At 42.4% G+C, this 27534-nt stretch overlaps 1 protein-coding gene across 1 annotated transcript in view; it reads left to right on the forward strand.

Annotated features, from left to right (window-relative positions):
- Window positions 1–359: 359 nt before the first annotated feature.
- The window catches only part of LOC128661262 (uncharacterized), a 279582-nt gene continuing 252407 nt past the window's right edge, over window positions 360–27534 (forward strand). Inside the window, exons 1-2 of the mRNA XM_053715535.1 lie at window positions 360–476; window positions 1347–2993. Coding sequence (XP_053571510.1) covers window positions 458–476; window positions 1347–2993 — 1666 coding nt within the window. The 5' untranslated portion in view covers window positions 360–457. The remainder of the gene's footprint in view (window positions 477–1346; window positions 2994–27534) is intronic.

Raw genomic sequence — 27534 nt, forward strand, 5'->3', positions numbered from 1 at the left:
ACTAAATGCTTGTGCTGAATCAATAGCACATATGTAATAACCTAATCAGCTGATCTGTATCATATGCAATGTAATTATAACACTCACAGAGCTAACTGTACTAAATGCTTGTGCTGAATCAATAGCACATATGTAATAACCTAATCAGCTGATCTGTATCACATGCAATGTAATTATAACACTCACAGAGCTAACTGTACTAAATGCTTGTGCTGAATCAATAGCACATATGTAATAACCTAAACAGCTGATCTGTATCACATGAATTGTTATGTGTGCCTTTAATTATACCATACGTACAGTTAATCAGAACCATTATTTATTATAATCTGTCTAAACCATTTAATATACTTTTTACAGACACGGCCAGAGCACTGAGAGATATCAGGTATTGATGTAACTGGAGTGAATAAGGGAACCTTCTTCCTGAGCACAGACATTGGAGCCTGTTATCAGCATGAACTCAGATGTGCTAGGTGAGTAAAATAGATATTATGCTGACTTTAATTACTGTGAATATAGAATAAATCACTCATTACACAAATATAAACTATTATATTTATATCTGCATCTTTAAGTACATTTGTGTCAGTGACCGTTATAAAGAAGGAGCAACATCTATTGGGCTGAGGAGGAGGGTAAAAATACTACCCCCCCCTGTCCTTTTAGACAGACCATGTCCTACAACTGCCTAACATCACCCCCAGACCTGGTTCATTACTCAGAACACTGGCAACTCCATCTTCCCCTGCCCTGACCTCGCTCATGGAACACCCATAACTACACTTATGCCTACCTTTTCCCCAAGTGTTCCCCACCCCAGAACCACCACTGATTTGTGTTTAATTTTACAGTGAGTTTTATTAAACTAAAGCAGTTTTTGGCTGTTTATATAAATCAAACAACCACACCCTCTCAAAACATCTCACACTGATAATTAGTCTGTGTCTGTGATGATTAAGACATTATGTTCTCACCCAACTGGTTAAGCATGAGCCCGGCAGGGCTGTATTTGCAGCTGCTTGTGCAATGTTAAATGAGGATGGTGGATGCCACCTCTCCTGCCCAGAATATAGATGTACTTGTTCCCTGGCTGAGAACATTATCCACATGCACTTTGTTTAATGCGGCCCTATAGCTTGTTTTCATCAGTAATTACGTTTACTATGATGTAGTAATGTTTATATTATATGTCATCCTTTTTAATTTGTGATTTACAGGTAAATAAATGTAAAAATATAAAACGGAAGACATGTTTTAGTATAAAAAATTTTTTTTTTTATTGAGCTGGATTATATTATAAAGAATAAAGTCTTATTTTTCTTAATTACATTTTTTTTATGTAGACAAACACGTGAATAGTTCATATCCATCCTTCACTACAGGAAGCATCAGAATGATACTGCAAACTCCAAAAATCTTAGACACTAATGTTTATTCACAAACATTGGGGATATCACAGCAGATATTTAAAGATGATGATGAATTGGCAGGAACAGGGAAGCAATCATTATGTACAGAGAGTAATTTAGTCATCAAACAAGAGGACAATATTTATGACTTATCTAGTGAAATGATTATCCCAGAAGATAAACCACACACATTTACTGAGTTTTCAAAATATATTAAAGAAGGGAAAAGTCTTCAGTCTAACCAAATGATTCATACAAAGGAGAAACTTTTCAAATCTACAGAATGTGAGAAAAGCTTTAGATTGAAGTCTCATCTACTAGAACACTGCAAAATACACACTGGTAAGAAGCCATACACATGTACAGAGTGCGGCAAATGTTTTACACGAAAGAGTGAGCTGAAAACTCATGAAAGGATTCACACAGGGGAAAAGCCTTTCACATGTACAGAGTGTGGGAAATGTTTTACACGAATAAATAGACTGAAAACTCATGAAAGGATTCACACAGGGGAAAAGCCTTTCACATGTACAGAGTGTGGGAAATGTTTTACACACAAAAGTTATCTGAAAACTCATGAAAGGAGTCACACAGGAGAAAAGCCTTTCACATGTACAGAGTGTGGAAAAAGTTTTACAGAAAAATGTAGTCTGAAAACTCATGAAAGGATTCACACAGGAGAAAAGCCTTTCACATGTACAGAGTGTGGGAAATGTTTTACACAAATAAATAGACTGAAAACTCATGAAATGATTCACACAGGGGAAAAGCCTTTCACATGTACAGAGTGTGGGAAATGTTTTACACAAAAAAGTTATCTGAAAACTCATGAAAGGAGTCACACAGGAGAAAAGCCTTTCACATGTACAGAGTGTGGAAAAAGTTTTACAAATAAAAGTAATCTGAAAACTCATGAAAGGAGTCACACAGGAGAAAAGCCTTTCACATGTACAGAGTGTGGGGAATGTTTTACACAAAAAAGTAATCTGAAAACTCATGAAAGTAGTCACACAGGAGAAAAGCCTTTCACATGTACAGAGTGTGGAAAAAGTTTTACAGAAAAAAGTAGTCTGAAAACTCATGAAAGGAGTCACACAGGAGAAAAGCCTTTCACATGTACAGAGTGTGGGAAATGTTTTACACAAATAAATAAACTGAAAACTCATGAAAGGAGTCACACAGGAGAAAAGCCTTTCAGATGTACAGAGTGTGGAAAAAGTTTTACAGATAAAAGTAATCTGAAAAATCATGAAAGGAGTCACACAGGAGAAAAGCCTTTCACATGTACAGAGTGTGGGAAATGTTTTACACAAATAAATAGACTGAAAACTCATGAAAGGAGTCACACAGGAGAAAAGCCTTTCACATGTACAAAGTGTGGGAAAAGTTTTACAGAAAAGAGTAATCTGAAAAATCATGAAAGGATTCACACAGGAGAAAAGCCGTTCACATGTACAGAGTGTGGAAAAGGTTTTACACTAAAGAGTGATCTCAAAAAGCATGAAAGGATTCACACAGGAGAAAAGCCGTTCACATGTACAGAGTGTGGAAAAAGTTTTACACGAATAGATAATCTGAAAAGTCATGAAAGGATTCACAAGGGAAGAAACCTTTCACATGTTTAGAAAGTAGGGTTGCCACCTTTTGCCCAGCTGATTCCCTGAGACTTTGCAAATGGCCGTGGTTGAGGGTGTGGCTAGGGGTGTGGCCTTAAAATATATTTTACCATTTTTTGGTCTGCCAGTAAAGGATTGAGTGTTATAATGTTTAATTTAATACACACACAATGACGATAGCTAGATATAGCCAGATATATACAGTTTGGTAGACAGACTGACAGAAAGGTATATACATAAACAGATAAAGACACATATATATATATATATATATATATATATATATATATATATATATATATATATATATATATATATATAAGTAGATACAGACATATAAACAGATGGATATAAAACAGATAGGCATAAAGAGATAGACAGATATATAAATAGATACAGACTAGTAGATAGTTACTAACATATAAACAGACCAGTGGCGTCACTAGGGGAGTACAGACCGCACCCAGTTTACACCCTCCAAAAGGTGACACCACCACATTAAATTAACATTCATTAATCATGACACCGTTTTTTTTTTTTCCCCCTAATGATATGCTGGTGGTGGCGCCTTGCAAGAAAGAATGGCCAAGGAGTCCTCCATGCTAAGGCAGATGCAGGGGGTGTTTAGCACAGAGGCAGGGGCCAGGGCTTCCCTAACTAAGCATCATGCTCAAGATTAAGTGACATTATTATTGATGTTCGGTGCTGCGCCACGCACTGGCTTTAACAGTCCTCCAGGCTGTAACGCTCAGCCACCCAAAGTGCCTCCCCCATTTGAGGAATACTGTTACAGCAGAACAGTGGGTGCTAGAGTGGTCCTGAGCACCTCACTGGATTATCTCTAATTGTCAGCTACTGACTGAAGCCCGTTTGTGATGCACATGGATGGTTTATTTGTGGTTGTGCTTGAGTGATATGGAAATGAAGGGATCTGGTGCCAGAAGTGAGCAACAGCATAGTGCTGGCCGAGGGAGGAGCAGCTTTGAGTCAGCTCCGGTGTGACAGCCAGGGAGCACCACACACAACCAGGCGCAGTGCAGCTGAGCTGACAAGTAAGCAACTTCCATCCCTGTCTGTCACTGTACAGTTATGACAGTGAGCACTAACTGTGTGCACTGCACCACTGATTATGTTAGTGCTACAGATAGACAAGCCCTTCAGCACAAATGTTCTGAATGGTGACATATTTGGGTTATTTATTTTCGGCCCAAATGTTTTGCTATGGTGCTTGTTTATTAGGAAATGGCATTTGCTACATATATTGTGGATGATCAGAATATGGCATAACTATAAACATATGATGGATTCATTATGTACTTGAGTTGTCCAGGGCTGAGCTGCAGCAAACAATTCATCTCTTGCAGGAATGTTGTCCCCCCCCTTTCAGTTGTGTTTCTCCCCCTTTCAGTTGTGTTTCTCCCCTTTCAGTTGTGTTACCCCCCTCCTTTCAGTGGTCTGTCTTCCCCTCTGCCCACACACACACATATATATAAAAATAAAATATATATAAAAACATTACTTGGGTGGGGGTTGACACCATGAGTTACCACAACGGGTGACACCATGCCTAGTGACGCCACTGCAACAGACAGATATAGAGAGATAATAGACAGAGATAAATAAACAGATAGGTATACAGAAAGATGAGCAGAAAGAGTCATATAAGGAAGATTAAACCAAACTTTATATTAACAAAGAAATGCGACTTCCGGTGGGCGGCTCAACAAGATGGATGCAGGCTTTCACAGCTCTGAGGAATAACGCTTATAACTCTGATATTGCTGCCATCTATCCACGCCATCTGCGTCTCCCTTGACAGGCAAGCTGTCCGGGAATATCTGGCAGACAGAAAGAACAACAACTCTTCTACCCCGGATTGTCATTTTAAGGAATAAATCTGTCGGGCTCTGTGGCGGGAACACTATCGCCATATTGTATATACATATACCCAAGCCCCTGTTCGCTAACAAAGTTCCTGTTTATTAATGATGTCTAACTTAGTCACCAAAGAGGGCTTTGCTGCAACTCTCATTTTAGCGGGACTACACACAGTGTTTTTGCCTAAACTGGAGAGACTTCTGCAATCCTGCGCTGACTTGTGCGCAATGTTATCAAATGGGATACAGCCTGGGCATCAGGAAGGGCCGGCCATTGAGCCTATTGCACACATGGTCACATCCTTGTCCCCTCCTGACAGCTACAAGACTCCACAATTGGTGGTAAGCAGAGTGACCTCCCTTGCTACATATCTAGTGGGATCCGATACAGAAACAAAACCCAGACTAGAAGAAAACCTGCCGACACCTCCATGGACCCGCCAACTGTGGACCTCCGCTTTAAAACTCGATGTCCAAACGATCTGGTCGGGCGATGCTGTGGAGCTGACTCTTCTTTTAAGCCATCCGGCTCGCCTGCCTACCGCCCCAGCTTTAACCTACAATACCGTCTACTCAGCTGTCATTCCAGCTGAGTCCTCTGATGCTCCGTGTACTACTGCCGATGTGTCGGTAGTCCAACATGTCGGCTATAACTATGGATCAAGAGCAGGGCTCGCTGCAGCTCTGGCTGCAAATTTGGGAGACAACATACCCAACATCATGGATGTGAGGCCCGTGGAGCAGTGGAGACAGTGTAAGAATCGAGTGGTTATGGGTGTTGGCTAACTCTGACTCCTTACTATTTCTGCACTGGAGATCAACCGGAAAAAAACAGCATAAGATTAAGACATTCCGTCTGATGTATTGTAGAAAATGCCACTAGCCACTGTGTAAATAATTCAAATGCTGTGAATGTTAAAGTGTTCTGTGTACAATTTTCTTTCTGTTTATGCCATATGTTGTACTACCCCAGGTATACTAGGCTGCTAGAGACTACCGGGCATTTTACTCTCTTGGGCATATTCACTATATGTTTTTATTATACTCTATCAGCCTTGCCGGCTATTTTCTTTTGAGCTCACTGTGTAATTTTCATAAAGCCTAATACTGCCGCTGTTAGTATTTCAGAACACCTCACACAGACGGCAGTTAGATGTATCATGCTTTAACTCTTGCAGAAAGAGCTGTCTGTCTCTGTGTAAAATTGCCTTATGTTTTGTTATTTTCTTTGTTGGGCCTTGTTTAATTAAGCTTAAAATCAGAAGGTTTAGGGGGCAAACAGTGAAAAAATCCTTGACAATATCACTAGTAATTGGCCAACACTGCTCATATGTTTGAAATCACTGTCTTGCACTCTCATTTAACACCTACCACATGACGCACCACAATTTTTGTTGTCATTCAGATCCGGTACAACTTCGAACTGTCTAATACATTTTGTTTTTATTTGGTTTTACTTTATATCTCTGCCGAAACTGCTTACTTTGCAAGTTCCGCCCTATAAATGCCTCCATATGCGACATACTCACTAAGCTGCCAGGATTAACTTATAAATACCTGCAAGGTCTACATTAACTGAATGCATGTAATGTCACTGTTACCCCCAGAGTAGATTTGGGCACGATCTTAGACCCCCTACAAATTTTGAATTCCTTCTCTGTAATTGTTCATTTTTGACCTCAGTAACAGCCCCTTGATTCCTAACAGTAGAAAAGGCAATTTACAATTTTACTACACCACTCTGTACAAACACATATGTTCAAGTCTCCTAAAAATCCTCAGTATTAGTGCAAAGAGTGAAGGGACCAGTTTGTTTTATTTTAGGTTAATTTGTTGTCATACCTTCATGCCTTACCTCAACCTGGTTAACTTTTTAGTACCTGGTTTATATCACGCAAAACCTCTTAAATTCCTTTTCCCTAATCTCGTAATTTTGATTTACTTTTTCTTTGTCATGCATTCTGGCTCATATCACTGTCAGATAAGCACCATGTGGCATCACTTAGTTTAACCTGCTTATCATGCTACTCTATAAAGTATAACCCTGTTTACTAGCCCTGTCAAAACAAGAAGGACTGAAGTACCGGCTGGAGGGGTTGTGGGGATAGGGATGTTTTTTTTTTTTTTATTAGTGTAGGTTTTTGTTGTGTTTTATGTAGTGTTCCGAGGATTGGGGGGAGGGTTCGGGGATTAGTTGGGGATGAAAATGTAAAATGAGAGAGCTAAACATATGATCCGGATTATCCTTTTGTCATGCATTGATCTACTGCACTTCTGTTATGTTCTGTACCGTATCTTCTTTATCTACTGAATTTCTGTTACGTTCTGAACAATATCACCTTTAAGTGGATGGTATGCCTACTGTATCTATAGATGTAACCTTAATGATAATGTCTGGAACTGTTGGTTATTGTACTCATGTGTTGGCTCTCAATAAAAAGAATTAAAAAAAAAAAACAAAAAAAAAAAAACAAAGAAATGCATTAACAAATTATGTAAATGCTGAGACATTTTTTTTAGGTGGCCAACAACGAAGTTGCAGGACAACCAAGTGTTAATGTCAGAATTATTATTTTTATTATTCCGCCTATTTTTCTATTGCCCATAACTCTTGAACTGCTAAAGCAAAGCTCTTGAAATCAGGCATGCTGGTACAGCCTATTGCTACATCTCATGCAAAATTGAACTCATAGGTCACATGCTCTGGCAGCCATATTGCTTTTTGCAAAAAATTTCGAGAAATGCTTAAAAATCCTCAGCTCTGGAACTGCTTATGTTACAACTTTGAAACTTGCTGTGCTCAGTGCTGCTAAGACCTAGATTTGCCATTGCTCAACAGAAGTGCCTTGGTCACATGATGTAGCAGCCATCTTGCATTTTGCAAAAATCTTTAAACATTTTCTCTTAAACCGCTTAGTGCAATAAACCACACTTTTGCACATATACTCCTTGCAAGGTCCTCTACCAAGTTTGTTCAAACTGCGATTTTTCCATAATCAACATGGCTGCCATGAGAAATTAACTATTTTATCGACATTTAATTGCATAAATGTGCATTTTATGCATTCGTTTTGTAATATGATTACACAGTCATATCCCTCAAAGACAATATTGCAGTTAAAATTTGCACTGCACAGTCGCATTCATGAAATAAAATATTTGCAAATGTTCAAGAAACTTCTGCAAATTGTAGAGATCTATAGTAAGCATTAGTATGTGCAATTTGAAAGCCATGCATTGCATAGCTTGGCGGCCATTTAGTTTTGTATGCACTTTTTTTTTAAAAAACTACAAAAATCTTCTCCAAAACCGCTTATGGCACGGACTTGAAATTTTGTTTATAGAGTTATCTTATGACTAAAATTCAGATTTGTTCAAAAGAAGTGGATAGGTCATGTGGTTTGGCAGCCATTTTGAATTGTTAAAAAAGGCTTAAAGGGACAGTACACTGTAAAATTGTTTTTCAATTAATGTATTTTAAATGACTTGTTATACCAACTGCAGAGTATAACATATTTGAGAAATTCCATTTTCATGCTTATTTGTGTATATGAAGTAGCTGATTTGTGCTTTGAAACCACAGCCTATTACAATGGGTTGAACTTAAAGGTGATATCAGATCTCAATATGTTCTAAGTTTGTGTAAACATACTTGCTTCCTTATCTTTTATTTGGCTGGAACACCAAAGCTCAATAAATAGAGAGAACAATGGAAAATTATCATTTCTTTCATGTAATTGGCAAGAGTCCATGAGCTAGTGACGTATGGGATATACAATCCTACCAGGAGGGGCAAAGTTTCCCAAACCTCAAAATGCCTATAAATACACCCCTCACCACACCCACAATTCAGTTTTACAAACTTTGCCTCCTATGGAGGTGGTGAAGTAAGTTTGTGCTAAGATTTCTACGTTGACATGCGCTTCTCAGCATTTTGAAGCCCTATTCCTCTCAGAGTACAGTGAATGTCAGAGGGATGTGGAGAGTATCACCTATTGAATGCAATGATTTTCCTAACGGGGGTCTTTTTCATAGGTTCTCTTTTATCGGTCTTAGAGATTCATCTCCTACCTCCCTTTTCAGATCGACGATATACTCTCATATACCATTACCTCTACTGATAACTGTTTCAGTACTGGTTTGGCTATCTGCTATATGTGGATAGGTGTCTTTTGGTAAGTATGTTTCTTTTACAAGATACGATGAGTCGACGGATTTCATCCTTACCTGTGGGATATCACCTCCTGGTCAGCAGGAGGAGGCAAAGAGCACCACAGCAGAGCTGTATATATAGCTCCTCCCTTCCCTCCCATTCCAGTCATTCTCTTTGCCTGTGTTAGTGATAGGAAAAGGCAGAGTGAGGTGTTAGTTATAGATTCTTCAATCAAGAGTTTATTATTTTTAAAGTAGTGCCACAGTGTGCTTTTCTGTTCTGGGGTGTAGCCTCGACCAGATCAGTCTCTTTAGTGAAAAGAGAAGCATTTGGTGGCTTTAAAGCAATGGGAACTTGTGGGATTTTATTCTCGCTGCGCCTCCCATAGATTGTATGCTCCCCTGTTTGTAAAAGTCTGAGGGAGAAAATGCTTAGTACTTTTCCCCAGGCCAATGTGAAGGGGAGGAGAGAACTTCACAAGCCGGGTGAGATGCCTTGCTGCCGGGCAGCCTTCTAAAGGTAAGTGCTAAGCTTTTTTTCTGGAAACCCCTCTGGTGGCTCAGAGAAAAAGCAACAAGCTGGAAACCATGAGTCTTGGTATGTACACAGAAAGGAGTTGGCACTTTATATTTGAAAATATATCCCTGAAATGGGGGTTAGTTTTTCAAGGGTGTGGCAAACCTCGGCACTTATGAGCTATGCAGGAATTGTTATTTAGGCTAATGGTTAAAATGTATGTTAAACTGTATGTTACTGTTTAAACTCCCTGCTGTTTCAGTTGGGAAACCCCTTGTAGGGGAGACTGTTTTTAAAAAAGTGTTTGTTTTTCCGGTTAAAAAAAAAAAAAAAAGTCGTTGTTGACTCCCAAGCTATGTGTCGTCTAGTTCTTGGTGGAAAGGGGTTATTATTACAATCACCAAGAGTAGTTACTTGCTTGTCTCTGCCTACCCAAAAGTTATTACAGATCCTACTGCCTCTCTGCTACAATTGTTGGCAAGCGGCGGGATTCAAACCGCACAGCAAGTCGTAGGACATGTGATGTATATGAACGGACGTGAATGGGGACAGATTATACCAGACTAAAGAGAACTGCATTGAAGGAATTACTGTAGGCGAGAGGATTTATTGCCAGCAATAAAACCAAAGCAAGGCTGATTGCAGAGCTCATGGAGGGAGACCGGGTAGCAGGTACGGCCGTACCCATGGCGAACAACGAAACCGAATTCCAAAAAGAGATGCGTACCCGGTTGGCTTTTTTTCTGCTACCCCATTCGGAGGAGCTCCTGACACGGACATCAGCAGACATACAGGAATACTTGATGGTGACCCGACAAACCACCCCGAGACCCGGAGAGGGGCTACCAGTACACTCCAGTGCTGGTACCGGGAAAGGTAAGATTCCCTACCACGCATTCAAGGATCATACCGACATGGAGGATATTGATGAGTACCTACAGGACTTTGAGTGATTATGCCAACTGCATAATATTAGTAACGCTGACCAAGTTCCCCTACTGGCTGGCAAGTTATCCGGGTGGGCTGCTGTAGCCTACCACACCATACCAGATGAGGACAGAAGGGACTTCCAGAAGGTAAAACAGGCCATCCTGACTAGGTATGCTATTACCCCGGAGGCATACCGACAGCGGTTCCGAGACCTGAAGAAGCTGGAGAAAGATACCCACACTGAGTGGGCGCATCGGCTAACCAGGGCTTCTAAATGCTGGTTGCAGGCAGCCCAAGTCACCCAGTTGGAAGACCTTTTACAACTCCTGTTGATGGAGCAATTCTTCCAAGGGGTGTCCACTGAATTGCAAAACTGGCTGAGAGATCGAAAACCGTGCACGGTACATACCGCAGCGACCTTGGCCGACGAATACCAAGACGCTCGGAGAGCTCAACCAACACAGCAACGCTCCAGTATTGGGGTCACCCCAAACCCCACTGCAGCTCCCACACCTCTGCTACCCCGTCCTGGAGGGGGAATCCACCCTCCCCGATACCAGACTCGATCAGCTATCCGTTGCCATCTTTGTAACCAACAAGGGCACATTCAGAGAGACTGTCCCAGGAACAAGAACTGATCCACCTGGAACAACCAGAACAACCGGGCAACTGTACACTGCTACCAGAACAAGCCCCGACTACAGACCCAAACCGCAGTCTTCCACGAGGAAACCTTGGGCATCTTACACGAGGTAAACCCAGTACAGGCCGCTTTGGACAACCTACAAAGCCACCGCCAGGTGGTCTATATAGAGGGCCGACATGTCCAAGGGCTGCGTGACTCTGGGGCCACCATAACCTTGCTCCGGCAACATTTAGTTTCCACCAATCAACTCACCGGAGACTGTGTAGCTGTCCGGGTGGCCGGGGGAGCCATTTACAAGATTCCCACGGCCAAAGTACACTTGGATTGGGGAGCAGGGTCGGGGAATGTAGAAGTGGGCCTTATGCAAAATTTGCCCACAGACGTTATTTTGGGCAACGACTTAGGTGAGCTGACTTCAGCGTTTGCACCCCGAACCTCCCCACAAGCAGCACTGCCCGTGGTTACCCGACAACAGGCCCGCACCAACACACTGACTAATCACTCTGAGGCTCAGGTAAGCAATCACCCCCTTAATGTCTCTTGGGCCCCTCCACTAGAGTTTGGTAGCGAAGTGGCCACTGACCCCTCGTTGCAAGTATATAGGGATAAGGTATACCAGAATCAGGCAGGGTTGGAAGGAGAGAGGTATGGTTGGGACAAGGGGTTACTGTACAGGTATTCTGAGAAGATAGTGGCTGGATCTATTCCCCTGTCCGTTCAGCAGTTAATAGTACCTCAGAGGTATAGACGAGAACTGCTACGGGTTGCCCACGATATTCCGCTGTCAGGCCACCTAGGAGTTAGTCGGACGAAGCACCGCCTAACTCAGAATTTCTTTTGGCCAGGGATCACCAAAGATATTAGGCAGTATTGCCAGACGTGTGACACCTGCCAACGAGTAGGGAAAAGAGGAGACTGATATAAGGCAAAGCTACACTCCCTCCCCATAATAGAGGAGCCTTTTAGTCGAGTGGCGGTGGACCTCATTGGCCCCCTAGCCAAGCCTAGCCCCTCGGGGAAGAGGTATATACTCATGGTCGTGGATTATGCCACCCGATATCCCGAGGCGGTGGCTCTGGCTAATATTCATGCCGAGACCGTGGCGGATGCCCTCATCAAAATCTTCTCCCGCATGGGATTTCCCCGGGAGATTATTTCGGACTGAGGCACCCAGTTTACGGCTGAGATTACCCACCGGTTGTGGAGAGCATGTGGGGTGAAACCCATTGTAAATTCCGCTTATCACCCCCAGTCTAATGGGCTCTGTGAACGGTTTAATGGAACACTGAAACAGATGCTCCGCACGTTCATAGATACCCAGAAGAACTGGGAGCGGTTTCTACCCCATTTGCTTTTCGCCTACCGGGAGGTACCTCAGGAGTCCACGGGGTTCTCTCCCTTTGAATTATTATTTGGAAGGAAGGTACGGGGTCCCCTAGACCGAGAGCATTGGGAGAGGGAAGTCACTAGTGACGGTACTCCTATCGTACCATACGTGCTGGAGTTTAGGGAGCACCTGGAGGCCCTGACTCGGACCGTCCGCTCCAACCTTCAGGTGGCTCAAACCCGTCAGCGCCGTTGGTATGATAGGGGCGCCAGAGACCGCAGTTTTCAGACTGGGCAGAAGGTGCTAATTTTAAAACCGGTCAAAAATGATAAACTGCAGGCCTCCTGGCAGGGCCCATACAAGGTGGTGGAACAAATCTGTGACACCACTTATGTGATCGGCCCATGTACTGGAGCAGGCGGTAGATGCATGCTCCATGTAAATATGTTGAAGCCGTACCATGAACGCGCAGAGGAGGTGAATGCTATTTGCGCCCCTGCCACGGACGACGCAGACAGTTTACCTCTTCCCGACCTCCTAGGAATGAAGAACCGGAACGAAGGACTGGGAGAGGTACAATTGGGTGAGCGGTTAAGTCCTCGGGAACGAGCTCAAATAGCAGAACTACTGCAGGAAAAGAGAGACACGTTCTTCAACGTGCCTGGATATACCAGACTGGCCATCCATAGGGTAGAAACCCCAGGTCACCTCCCCAAGCGTCAACCTCCTTACCGCATACCAGAATCGGTGAGAGAACATATGCGGAAGGAGATTGACGAGATGCTACAGTTAGGAGTGATTGAGCACTCGGACAGCCCCTGGGCCTCGCCGGTAGTTCTCATGCCGAAGCGGGACAGCACGAACCGCTTCTGCGTAGACTACCGGAAACTTAATGATAAAACCATCTCTGACGCCTACCCTATGCCCCGGATAGATGAGCTCCTGGATAAAATGGCTCGAGGCCAGTACTTCACCACCATAGATCTGTGTAAGGGGTACTGGCAGATCCCACTAGCCGAGAATGCCATCCCCAAATCAGCGTTCGTCACCCCGTTTGGCCTGTACCAATTCAAGGTCATGCCATTCGGGATGAAGAACGCTCCGGCTACTTTCCAGCAAATGGTAGATCGGCTACTGGATGGGTCCCAAGAGTACGACATAGCTATATTTAGCAGCTCCTGGGACGAGCATTTGAACCATATAGGGGCGATCCTAGATCGCATTAGGGAGGCAGGATTAACCCTTAAGCCTAGCAAATGTCATATAGGGATGGCGGAGGTCCAGTACCTAGGGCACCGAGTAGGTAGCGGGCAGCAGAAGCCTGAACCAGCCAAGGTAGAGGCCGTAGCCAAGTGGCCCACTCCCCGTACCAAGACCCAAGTGCTAGCCTTTCTAGGTACCGCAGGCTATTATAGGAAGTTCGTACCTAATTATAGTACCCTAGCCAAACCCCTCACTGACCTCACCCGTAAAAACCTTCCGAAGATTGTTACCTGGAGCTCAGAGTGTGAACAAGCATTCCAAGAACTGAAAAACGCTCTCGTAAATGCCCCTATCCTTGCTGCCCCAGATCCAACTAAACGCTTTCTCGTCCATACAGACGCTTCTATGTTTGGATTGGGAGCCGTGTTGAGCCAAGTCGGGGCTGATGGCGGTGAGCATCCTGTGGCCTACCTAAGCAGGAAAATGTTACCCTGAGAAGTTAGCTACGCCGCCATCGAAAAGGAATGCCTGGCCGTGGTGTGGGCCCTCAAGAAACATCAGCCATATCTATATGGACAACAATTTTCCCTGCTCACAGATCACAACCCGTTGGTGTGGCTGAACAGGATATCCGGAGACAATGCCCGGCTGTTGCGCTGGAGTTTGGCGCTGCAGCCGTTTCACTTAACAATCCATTACCGACCTGGGAAGCAAAACGGCAACCCCGACGGGTTGTCCAGACAAACTGAACTTGATCTGTGAACACTCCTCCGGACCTCCCCAAGCCAATCCGTTGGGATCAGACTGGGTATGCCGGTTTGGTTCTGGGGGAGCATTGTGGCAAACCTCGCCACTTATGAACTATGCAGGAATTGTTATTTAGGCTAATGGATAAAATGTATGTTAAACTGTATGTTACTGTTTAAACTCCCTGCTGTTTCAGTTGGGAAACCCCTTGTAGGGGAGACTATTTTTAAAAAAGTGTTTGTTTTTCCGGTTAAAAAAAAAAAAAAGTCGTTGTTGACTCCCAAGCTATGTGTCGTCTAGTTCTTGGTGGAAAGGGGTTATTATTACAATTACCAAGAGTAGTTATTTGCTTGTCTCTGCTTACCAAAAAGATATTACAGATCCTACTGCCTCTCTGCTACAATTACCAAGAGTAGTTACTTGCTTGTCTCTGCCTACCCAAAAGATATTACAGATCCTACTGCCTCTCTGCTACAAAGGGCAGCTCTGTATTCAGAAGCAACATGTCGTCTCTTCACTCTGTATGAACCCCAGTGGCTAATACCTAGTTTAACAGCCGACAGGGAGGGTTATCCTATCTCACTCTTTGGTGTTATCTAGGACTGTTGTGAGGGTGTTATATTTGACATGTTGCGTATCCCTGAGTCTTACGGTTTATATTCCTGAAAGGAAGCCGGCAGGCAGGGTGTTTCTAGTTTTAGCAGATAAGGGGTTAAAATGAAACTGTGAAATGTCCCTTTTCATAACAGGTGCCCCTGCTCGCTACGGCTTATGTTTAATGTAAAGCCGACAGGGATTTTTATGTTGCTTTGTGTTTTCACAAGATGTTACGTTTATTTCAGTTTCTACTGTGTGAGCTAACTTTCCCAGCAGCTTTGTTTTTGTTTAATACATTGTTAGCCGCATGGGTGCTTGAGATCAATACGCCCACGATGGGCGAAACTTAGATACGCGTCATTATGTGCGTGCCATTTGCCTGTTTATTTCTTTCTGGACGGTTCCTGTTTGTCTACGCCCATGATGGGCGGAGCTTCGTTACCTGCCATTGAGCGCACGCCATTTGTTATCTCCAATGGAATGCCGGATGACTCCTCAGCTGTGTTTTACACAACATACAGCTGAGAGGTTTTTGCGCCATCCGGAGAGTCTTTTGGTGCATGGGACGCTTTCTCTATCATGTTAGACAGAGAGAATTTAAAAAATTCGGGGTCCAATTAATAATTGGGAATTAAAGATGTAACCGTTGCTGGTTTAGCTGATTCTGATCAGTCCCAGATAGCAGTGCCTTTATCGTTAGGAACTCCCTGAGGGGACAACTGTTCCATATGTTTGGTTGCTTATATACTATGGAAAAGCAACAATAACGTTATTATTCTGTTCCCCATGTCTCAGAGCAATCCCTTTCAGATTGGGTTGCTGTAAGCTATAGTACTTTTTAATACCTTAAACATGAACTGTTGAGTATTTTAATAAAAAATTAAAAGGCACTAAAGGGGGTTTTCAGTTTCTGTTCGTTTTAGTTAATACCTGTTCCTGAAATAAACTAGGTTTCTTTCTGCTCAGAGACGTAACTAATTACTGTTTAAGATAAGGATAGTAACACCTTTCATTCAGTACCCGTGATGGGTTTTTTTTTTCGCTGATGGGTTACATTTCGCCTTGCATAAATCCTGATTGGCAGGCGACCAACTGTGCATATTAATTTCTGTAGGGCAATCTTTGCAGGCAATTATACTTTGCCTTTGCACAGAAAAGTAAATAATATCTGTCCGTCAGTTTGTGAAGCAGTAAGGTCCTTTTTGTTTATTACGACATTTCTGCTGTTTAATTTTGTGATTTCATCCTTTGTGAAAGCTTAGGATGGAACAAAAGCAACCATAGTGTTGTCTTTATGTTTGAAGGTGAATTAAAGCCCTTAAATTAGCTCATTCATTTCTTACAGATGCTTCTTTGCAGATTACCATGTTGGCGGCTAAGAGTTCTGGAGTTTCCATCTAAGCATGCAGAGCCTTATGGTTGAATTCCTGTTCTGGGGAAGGATATTATTTCTGATGTTTCCTTCCTCAGGATGAGAATTCCTACCTTTGAAATTTCTAGGGAATTCCCCCTCCCTTTTCTTCTAAAACAGGATGGAGCCGGACAGATAGCTCAGCATGCTATGGCACTGGGGCTGAGCTCTGTAGCAGCCCAAGGGTTGTAGGTTTGATCCCCAGCGAGGTCCGCTCAGCCTTTCATCCTTTCAAGGTCGATGGAAGGAGCAGCGCTTGAGACTCTTACGGGTGATTAGCCGCGCTTTAAGAGTACCCAATACATACATATACATCAAGGTATGCATTGTGTAATATTGCCAGACAAGTGCACCTGGTGACCGCACTCGTCTGGGAGCGAGATTCAATAATTCAAGACGCCTGCTGCTGCTCCCAACTCAGCATGAAGGGTGGACCCCTGATCAGGGATCGGATCTGGTAGGGGGCGGGTTTTCTCTCTTTCTCCCGGTTTGGATAAGAGATGTGCGGGATCCTTGGACACTAGAAATCGCGTCTCAGGGGTATCAGTTGGAGTTCAGAAATTCCTCCACCAGAGGAAGGTTTCTTCTTTCTCAATTATCTACAGAAAGAGGCATTCTTACGTTGTGTAGGTGACCTCTCTTCCATGGGAGTAATATGTCCCGTTCCAATACAGGACCGGGGACGGGTTTTTATCCAATTCTCTTTGTGGCTCCAAAAAAAGAGGGAATGTTCCGACCTATTTTAGACCTCAAGAGTCTAAACAAGTTTCTCAGAGTTCCATCATTCAAGATGGAAACTATTCGTACCATTCTTTCATTGATCTAGAAGGGTCCATTTTTGACTACCGTGGTTTTAAGGGGTGCATATCTTCATGTTCCTATCCACAGAAGATCATTACAAGTTCCTGAGGTTTGTCTTCCTGGACAAACATTTTCAGTTTGGGACTCTTCCTTTCGGTCTGGCCATGGCACCCAGAATTTTCAGAAATGTTCTGAGGTCTCTGTTGGTGGTTCTAAGACCGCGGGGCATTGCAGTGGTGCCTTATCTGGACGATATTCTGATCCAGGCATCATAATCTCAGCTGACAAGGTCTCTTACCAACATTGTTCTATCCTTCCTGAGGACTCATGGGTGGAAGGTAAATCTGGAAAAGAGTTCGCTAGTTCCACAGACAAGGGTTCCTTTCTTGGGAACTCTAATCGACTCTCTATCCATGAAATTCTTTTGACGGAGGTCAGAAAATTTAAAGATTCTGAACACATGCCGAGCTCTTCAGACCAATCCTCGGCCGGTAGTGGCTCAGTGCATGGAGGTAATTGGATTGATGGTAGCCGCAATGGACATCATGCCATTTGCTCGGTTTCATCTCAGGCCTCCCCAACTGAACATGCTCAGATAGTGGCATGGAGAATATACAAATTTGTCTCCTCAAATAAATCTAGATCAGAAAACAAGGGACTCTCTTCTATGGTGGTTGTCACTGGATCATCTATCCCAGGGGACATGCTTCCACAGACCCTCTTGGGTGATAGTGACAACGGATACCAGCCTGATAGGCTGGGGAGCAGTCTGGAACCCCCTGAGGGCCCAGGGTGTATGGACTCGAACAGAGTCTCTCCTTCCCTTCAATATCCTAGAGTTGAGAGCAATATTCACTGTGCTTCAGGTTTGACCTCAGTTGGCTTCGGCCAAATTCATTGGATTCCAGTCGGACGACCTTACGACTGTAGCTTACATCAATCATCAGGGAGGAACAAGGAGTTCCTTGGCGATGACAGAAGTAACCAAGATACTTCAGTGGGCGGATTCTCACTCTTGTTCTCCGTCTGCGATCCACATCCCAGGTGTGGAAAACTGGGAAGCAGACTTTCTGAGCAGTCAGACTTTTTGTCCGGGAGAATGGGACCTCCATCCGGAGGTATTTGCCAACCTGATTCTCAGATGGGGCAGGCCAGAGTTAGATCTTATGGCGTCTTGTCAGAATGCTAAGCTTCCGAGATACGGGTCCAGGTCCAGGGATCCCCAGGCCAAGCTGATAGATGCCTTGGCAGTGCCTTGGTCTTTCAGCCTAGCTTATGTGTTCCCTCCATTTGCTCTCCTTCCCCAGGTGATTTCTCGAGTCAAACAGGAGAGGGCATCAGTGATCCTCATCACTCCTGTGTGGCCTCGCAGGACTTGGTTTGCCGACCTGGTGGACATGTCATCTCAGTCTCCATGGAAGCTTCCATTGAGGAAAGACATTCTCACTCGGGGACTTTTCCATCATCCGAATCTAGTTTCTATACAGCTAGCTGCTTGGAGATTGAACGCTTGTTTTTATCTAAGCGAGGGTTTTCTGATTCGGTCATAGATACCTTGATTCATACATGTAAGCCTATTACTAGAAAAAATTTACAGTAAATATCTTTATTGGTCCGAATCCAAGGGCTACTCATGGAGTAGGGTTAGGTTTCCCAGGGTTGTCAGCAGGTTCCTTAAAGGGACAGATTTCTGCTTTAACTATTTTGTTACACAAACATCTGGAAGATGTTCCAGATGTTCATTCTTTTTGTCAGGCTCTGACAAGATTCAGGCCTGTGTTTAGACCAATTGCTCCTCCTTGGAGTTTGAATTTAGTTCTTAAATTTCTTCATGGGGTTCCTTTTGAACCTCTGCATTCCATAGATATTAAGTTATTATCTTGGAAAGTTTTATTTTTGGTTGCTATTTCTTCTACTACACGGAGTATCTGAGCTTTAGGCTTTACATTGTGATTCACCTTATCTTATTTTTCATTCGAATAAGGTGGTGTTATGTACTAAACCTGGTTGTCTTCCTAGGGTTTTTTCAAATAAAATTATTAATCAGGAAATTGTTGTTCCTTCCTTGTGTCCTAATCCTTCCTCTAAGAAGGAGTGGCTGTTACATATTTTGGACGTGGTCCGTGCTTTGAAGTTTTCCTTACAGGCAACTAAGGATTTTAGTCAATCGTCTTCTCTGTTTGTTGTGTTTTCTGGGAAGCATAGGAGTCAGAAAGCTACGGCTACCTTTCTCTCTTTTTGGCTGAAGAGTATCATCCGTTTTGCATATGAGACTGCTGGACAGCAGCCTCCTGATCGAATTACGGCTTATTCCACTAGGGCTGTGGCTTCCTTCATGGATATTCCAAAATGATTCTGTTGAACAGTTTTGTAAAGCTGCAACTTGGTCTTCTCTTCACATTTTTTCCAAATTTTCCAAATTTGATACTATTGCCTTGTTTGGGGCTGTTTTTGGGAGAAAAGTTCTTCAAGCAGTGGTGCCTTACGTTTAGGTTCCCTGTCTTATCCCTCCCTTTTCATCTGTGTACTATAGCTTTGGTATTGTATCCCACAAGTAAGGATGACATAAGTGGACTCATTGTATCTTGTAAAAGAAAAGGAAATGTATTCTTACCTGATAAATTTGTTTCTTTTATGATACGATGAGTCCACGGCCCACCCTGTTTTTTCTAAGAAAGGTCTTAGAAGGGAGGAGCTATATATACAGCTATATATACAGCTCTGCTGTGGTGCTCTTTGCCTCCTCCTGCTGACCAGGAGGTGATATCCCACAAGTAAGGATGAAATCCGTGGACTCATCTTATCGTAAAAGAAACAAATTTATCAGGTAAGAATAAATTTCCTTTTTTTATTACTTAAGACACCTCAGCTATGGTTTGGCACTTTATGCATTTATATAAAGTTCTAAATATATGTATTGTACTTATATTTGCCATGAGTCAGGTTCATGTATTTCCTTTTGCAGATTGTCAGTTTCATATTTGGGGAAAGTTAATATTAAGAAATCTTTTTCTTACCTGAGGTTTAGTCTTTTTTTTCAATTGACTACTTTGTTTCAAATTGCGGGCTGACTTAGGCTCGCAGGTGCGCCAAATGCTACACTTTATTGCGTCATTCTTGGTGTGAGAAAATTTGGCCGCAAAAGGCACGTCTTTTGACGCAAGTTCGTCATTTCCGGCGTCGTAATTAACGCAGAGGTTTCACACAGGGTTGCGTCGTTAGTGATGCGAGTGTGTAATTTCCGGACATGGTTGGCGCCAAAAGAAATTTCTGTTACGTTGTGCGTCATACTTGGCGCAAAACATTTTTCATTATTTATTTGCCCCATTGCTTTTTGCCTCTTGCCTTTTTTTTTTTTTTTTTTTTTTTTAAATACCGTGTATACATTATAGAAGACCCAGCTTTTCGTAAACAATAGACGGCATTGTTTTTAATATACATAAACATCAAGTATACATTAAGTAAATATACTTTGTGGGGATGGTATATAACTTCCCGACCCTTCTGAAAAAATTGTATACTTGGGAAAGACAGAAAAAGCTAGAAAGAAGGATAGGGAAAGTGGAAAAGAAAGAAGGAGATAAGATTAAATGAAAAGATGCTGCTTTAAACTGTATTATGACGTAGTATATTTGTCACTTTTAATTTCTAAGGAATAACTCTGCCCCTGCCAACAGATAGTATTGTGTAGTCTGGGAGTTGATTTTTATCTAGGGCACCCCGCCTTTTAAAACATCTCTTCAATGTCCCAGGTAACCCTCCCACATGTCCATTATCTCAGCAAATGTGTCCATTTTAGCATTTTTAATGTAGTAATACTCCTCAATTTTAAGAACCTCCGATAATTTTAGCTGCCACATAGTTAGAGAGGGGACCTCCTTTGATTTCCAGTTTCTGGCCAAAAGATATCTTGCACTATTTGTCATTATGTAGAATAATTTAATGCGATATTTATTTTTGATTTTGGGTGGTCTATTTAGTAACCATATTGTAGGGTCTAGAGGTAGTTGAGTTTCTAATATGTCTTCTATTTCCCTATCGATACCTCTCCAGAAATTCTGGATTACGTTGCACCACCACCACATATGAGCAAGGTTACCATGCCCGTGACCACATCTCCAACACCGCTTGGACTTGTTATTGTACAGACGGTTTAATTTGACCGGAGATAGGTACCATCTATGTAATAGTTTTATATTAATTTCCTGCATAGAAAGAGATTTAGAGGTCTTAGAGATATTTTGGTAAATCATGGAGCTTGTCTGGGGTAGTATAATTATACCTAGCTCGTCTTCCCATTTTTTGATATAGCTATGGGTGTGGCCCGGGAGATTTTGAGTTAATAGTTTATATATTGATTATAGGGTATGCGTTAACGGAGGGGCTCTGACACATAGGAGCTCGAAGTTGGTCAGGGGTATAATCATGTTCCTATATTGCTTATGGTGTGATATGTAGTAGTGAACCCTGGTGTACTGGAACCAATTGCGAAACAAGGTATAGCCCTTGTCAATTAAATCTTCTCTTGTTAAAACCTTTTCATTTAATGAAATATAATGAATTGGGATGTCCCTATAGTATGATAGTGGTAGATCTTCTGAGTTATGTATGCCCAGATTGAATTGTTCAGTGGCTATGATAGAGGTTAAGGGGGAGGGTTTTGAGGACATATATGGATTGGAAACTAATGTGGTAGCCCATATTTTATATGTTTTTGATATCAGGTATGATTCAAAGTTAGTTTTGGGGATAGAAAAATTTGGGTCCCAGCACAGCCTCCCCAGATGTGGTTTTCCTGATATACTATGTTCTAGTTGAACCCATCTTTTGTGTTCATAGTGTATGCACCAATCCACAATCCTCTGAAGGAATATGGCTTGGTGATATTTCTCTACATTAGGTATGCCCAGTCCTCCCTGGGATTTTGGGGTCTGCATAATTCTAGAGTTTATCCTCGGAGGCCTTCTGTGCCATACGTAGTCGCTAAAAGCTTTCTGCATGGTGGAAATGTAGCTTTTGGGAATAGGGATCGGAAGAGCCTGCATAACATACAATAACCTAGGGAAAATGTTCATTTTCAGCACATTTATTCTGCCCAACCAAGATATTTTTTTAGAAAGCCACGATGAGAGGTCTCTAATTATGTTTTTTTGTAGTGGGATGTAATTTAGCTGGAATGTAGTCTCGAGTTGAGTGGTTAAGTCTATACCTAAATAATGTAAGGAAAGGGGACACCAAGTAAAGGGCATGAGGTTTTTAGAGCTTTTTAGTGTCGGTTCGTCTAAATTTACATTCAAGACTTCGGTCTTTGCTGTATTGATTACAAAATTGGATAAAGCTTTAAATTTATCGAATTCACTTAACACGGGAGGAATCTAAGTTACAGGTTCTGATATGGTGAAAAGAATGTCGTCTGCAAATAGCGATATAGTGTATATTTCCAAATCTACTTGAATGCCTTTGATCAAATAGTTCTGTCTGATTTTAGTGGCTAAAGTTTCTATAAAGCAGGCAAATAAAAGGGGAGAGAGGGGGCATCCCTGGCGGGTTCCGTTTTTAATTTCAAAAGGGGAAGACAATGTACCATTAATCATTAATTTAGCGGTGGGGTTCGTATAGAGTGCAAAAATTCTATCCATTAGTTTAGGTCCCAAGCCCATGAACTTAAGGGTAGTCCTAAGGAAATCCCAGCCAACACGGTCAAAGGCCTTTTCTGCATCTATTGACAACAAAATACCTGGAATGTTATTGTTTTGCATATATTGGATTAAATTTAGGGCCCTGACCGTGTTGTCTTTTGCCTCCCTTTTGGGGACGAATCCCACCTGGTCCTGATGTATTAAAGTAAAGATAGAAGGATGACTCCTCAAAAGTGTAGTCCAAAATACTTTAATGGGTACAGGTTCAGACAGTAAAAATCACAACGTTTCGGGGTCAATACCCCTTAGTCATGTGATAAAACATAACCTTAACACACCTGCTTAAGTAGGCTAACAAATTAACCCTAAATGCACTTTGCAATTTTACTTTAACATAATCATGTATGAACACTGACCCCTGCAGGCCAGGTGTGAAAATGGCATGTAAATTTAAAAACAAATTATCAGGAAGCCTCCAGTAACAATTTTTTATAAAAAGATACAAAATAATTGTTGTGTGTGGTCACCCAAATGAGTACATATAAAGATATATCTGATCGCTCAAATGAATATATACAAAGATATATCAGTTATTAAACAATTCTAGGTTGCATATCAAGCGGCCAACTGAATTAAAATGGAATCATAAATGGCAGATTTAAATTGGCTTAATATTAGTATTCAAATTTCCCTGATGTATTAAGTTTGGGAGTACAGAATTTAATCTAATAGCTAAAACCTTCGCATATATTTTTACATCTGTATTTATTAAAGAAATAGGCCTATAGTGAGAGGGATTATCCAAAGATTTTTTGGGCTTGGGGAGGAGAATAATGTGAGCTTCTAGGGATCTAGGAGAAAATTGTTTAGATTCATCGATATGATTAAAGTATGTGGTAACATGTGGGAGTAGATCTTCCTGAAACATTTTGTAGTATTGGTTACAAAAACCATCAGGACCAGGTGCTTTATTCACTGGGAGGTCCTTGATCACCTTCTTAATTTCCTCTAATGTTATGGGCTCTTCTAATTGGGATTGTTGGTCCTCTGAAAGGCACTGGAGCTTAAGTGATGTTAAATATGTGTTTATGTCATTTGTTTTATCTTCTTGATGGGGTAATCTGTTTTCTAGGTCACTATTTAATTTATAAAGTTTTTTTAAATATTTGTGGAATATGTTGGATATTGCTTGTGTAGAATGATGCGTTTTGTTATTTTTATCTTTAATGCTAAGAATATAATTTTTCTGTTGCTTTAGCCTCAGGTATCTCACCAGGGATCTACCTGGTTTATTTTGCCCTTCATAGTTCCATTGTTGAAGACGTAGTGCTTGTTTTTTTATGTTCCTTGTTTATGAGGGCTGCTAATTTGTCCCTTTCATTTTGGATGGCTAGTAGTAGGGCATGATCTGTGGGGTGTGTTTTATGCTGATTTTCTAAGGATTCTAAATTAGAGGTAATGTCCGCAATGTATTTGCGCCTTTTTTTACTATTTGATGCCTTAATGGCCATAAATTTGCTACGTATCACACATTTATGGGGTTCCCATAGGGACGCCGGAGAAAGCCCATCTATATTGTTATTCAAAAAATATTCCTTAAGGGAACCAGAGATTTGTTGAACGATAACAGGATCTGAAAGTAAATGGGCATCTAATTTCCAAATGTAGTCGTGTATAGGTTTAGAGGGCCAACATAACTCTCCAATGACCGAAGCATGGTCTGACCAGGTTATAGGCGTGATATGAGTGGAGTTAATATAGCAGTCCCACCACAATAATATATCTACCTTGTTTATCTCTTACGACCTCAATATCCTGGAATGGGATATTCTTTTTAATCAAAATACCTACACCATGCTTTTTAGACTTCGTGTGGGATGCGTAGTAACTGACTCCAAACCTAAGGTTAAATGTGGTTGGTTCTTTTCCTCTACGGAAATGGGACTCTTGTATTAATATTATTATTATACTTTATTTATTAAGCGTCAACATATTCTGCAGCGCTGTCCATGGATACAATTCATTTAAATAAAACAATACAAGACTTTTTAAGATACAGGTCAAAATTTACAAACACATACAGGAGGGATTGAGGGCCCTATTCCCGTGGGAATTTACAATCTAGAAGGTTAGGAGGTTGAGAAACAGGAGGTGAGGACTGCAAGATTGAGAAGGATGTTAATACAGAGTTAGAGGAGGGAAATGTTAGGTAAGTGAAATTAATTTATTATTGAGTTGGGTGGTAGGCTTCCCTGAACAGAAAAGTCTTCAGGGAGCATTTAAAGGAAGAAAGATTAGGGCAAAGCCTTACAGCACGAGGGAGAGTGTTGCAGAGGGTAGGTGCTGCATGACAGTAGTCCTGCAGTCTAGCATGAGAGGAGGTGATAGTTGCGGATGCAAGGAGCAGGTCATTGTTGGATCTTAGTGGATGGGCTGGAGTATACTTGTGTATTAGAGAGGATAGGTAGAGGGGAGCGGCGTTGGTGAGAGTTTTGTATGTAAGGGTGAGAATTTTGAATTTAATTCTGCTGTGAATGGGGAGCAAATGAAGGGACTCACAGAGAGGTGCAGCAGATACAGATTGATGGGAAAGGTGGATCAGCCTGGCAGAGGCATTTAGGATGGATTGAAGGGGGGGAGAGGCGGGAAAGAGGAAGGCCAGCGAGTAGGTTATTGCAGTAGTCAAGTCGGGAGATAACAAGGGAGTGGATTATTTGCTTTGTGGTGTCAGTGCTCAGAAAAGGGCGAATTTTGGAAATATTGCGTAGATGATTGCGGCAGGATGTAGAAAGCGATTGGATATGGGGGATGAAGGATAGGTTTGAGTCAAGTGTGACTCCTAGGCAGCGGACTTGGGGCGATGGGGAAATGGTGATGCCGTCAACAGCGATAGAGAAGTCAGAAGTTGGCGTAGAGCTTGAGGGGGGATAAGAAGGAGCTCAGTCTTGGACATGTTAATCTTTAGGTGGTGAGAGGCCATCCAGGAAGAAATACCAGATAAGCAGTTGCTGACATGAGAGAGGACAGAGGGAGAGAGAGCAGGGGTGGAGAGGTAGATCTGGGTGTCATCAGCATAAAGGTGATGTTTGAAACCATAACTGTTGATAAGTTTACCCAGCAAAGAAGTATAGATGGAGAAGAGTAGAGGACCCAGAACAGATCCTTGAGGTACTCCAACAGACAGAGGCATAGGAGAGGAGGAGTCGCCGGCAAATGACACAGAAAAAGACCTGTGAGAAAGATAGGAGTGAATCCAGGAAAGAGCAGTGTCACAGAGGCCAAAAGAGCAAGGTCTGTAGGAGGAAGGGGTGGTCAACTGTGTTGAAGGCAGCTGAGAGGTCAAGTAAGATGAGTATAGAGTAGTGGCCAATATTTTTAGCAGATAGATCGTTTGTGATCTTGGTAAGGGCAGTCTCAGTTGAGTGCTTTGGACGGAATCCTGATTGCAGTGGGTCAAGCAAGGAGTTGGGAGACAGGAAGTGGGTTAGGCGATTGTAAACTAGTTTTTCAAGGAGTTTTGATGTTAGTGGAAGCAGTGATATGGGGCGGTAGCTTTCAGGAGAATTAGGGTCGAGGGAGGGTTTTTTGAGTATGGGAGTGACTTTTGCGTGTTTGAAAGAAGATGGGAATGAGCCGGTAGAGAGAGATAGGTTGAAGATGTGGGTAAGAGCAGGAGTGAGGGTGGAAGATAGGGAGGGAATTAGATAGGAAGGGATAGGGTCGAGTGGGCAGGTAGTGAGGCATGAGGAAGATAGTAAGGAAGAAGCTTCATTCTCAGTCGTTGGATGGAAGTTACAGAGGGTGGCAGAGGGAGTAATTGGGCCTGTTGTTGGAGTATTGCAGGTTGGTGTTGGGATGTTGCTTCGTATAGTATGTGTTTTGTTTAAAAAGTAGTCTGCCAGGTCTTGAGCACTAAAGACAGGCGGGGGTGGTGTGGCAGGTGGGTAGAGGAGAGAGTTAAAGGTGGAGAAGAGTTGTTTAGGGTTTGAGGAAAGAGTAGATATGAGAGAAGAGAAGTAAGTTTGCTTGGCTAAGTGAAGGGCGGAAGTGTATGAATGAAGAATAAACTTATAGTGTATGAAATCAGGTTCAGAGTGAGTTTTCCTCCAGACACGCTCAGCAGTACGGGAGCATTTTTGCAAATAGCGTGTTTGCTGAGCATGCCAGGGCTGTAACTGACGGCGTGGTGTTTTGCGCAGCTGGGGAGGGGCAAGTGTGTCTAATGCAGAGGAGAGAGTTTTGTTATAGTGGGCTGTAGCGAGATCAGGGCAGGTTATAGTGGAGGTGTGAGGAAGGAGATTTTGAATGATTTTTGAAAATTGGAGCGGATCCACAGCATGTGTATTTCTACAGGTGCGGGGGCGGGATGGAGAAGTGGGTTTAGCTGTTGCATTAATATTATAGGTGACCAGGTGATGGTCTGAAATTGGAAAAGGGCGACAGGTGGTGTCAGATATAGAGCAGAGGTAGGAAAATACCAGGTCGATGGAGTGTCCATCACAGTGAGTCGGGAATAGGGTGGATTGTGAGAGACCGAAGGAGGATGTGAGTGAAAGAAGTCTAGAGGCAGCAGGGGCAGATGGGTTATCAATGGGAATGTTGAAGTCCCCAAGAATTAGGGTTGGTATATTTGAAGAGAGAAAGTGAGGAAGCCAGGCA

The sequence above is a fragment of the Bombina bombina genome, chromosome 5 (assembly GCF_027579735.1).
Source record: "Bombina bombina isolate aBomBom1 chromosome 5, aBomBom1.pri, whole genome shotgun sequence".
Taxonomy (NCBI): Eukaryota; Metazoa; Chordata; class Amphibia; order Anura; family Bombinatoridae; genus Bombina; species Bombina bombina.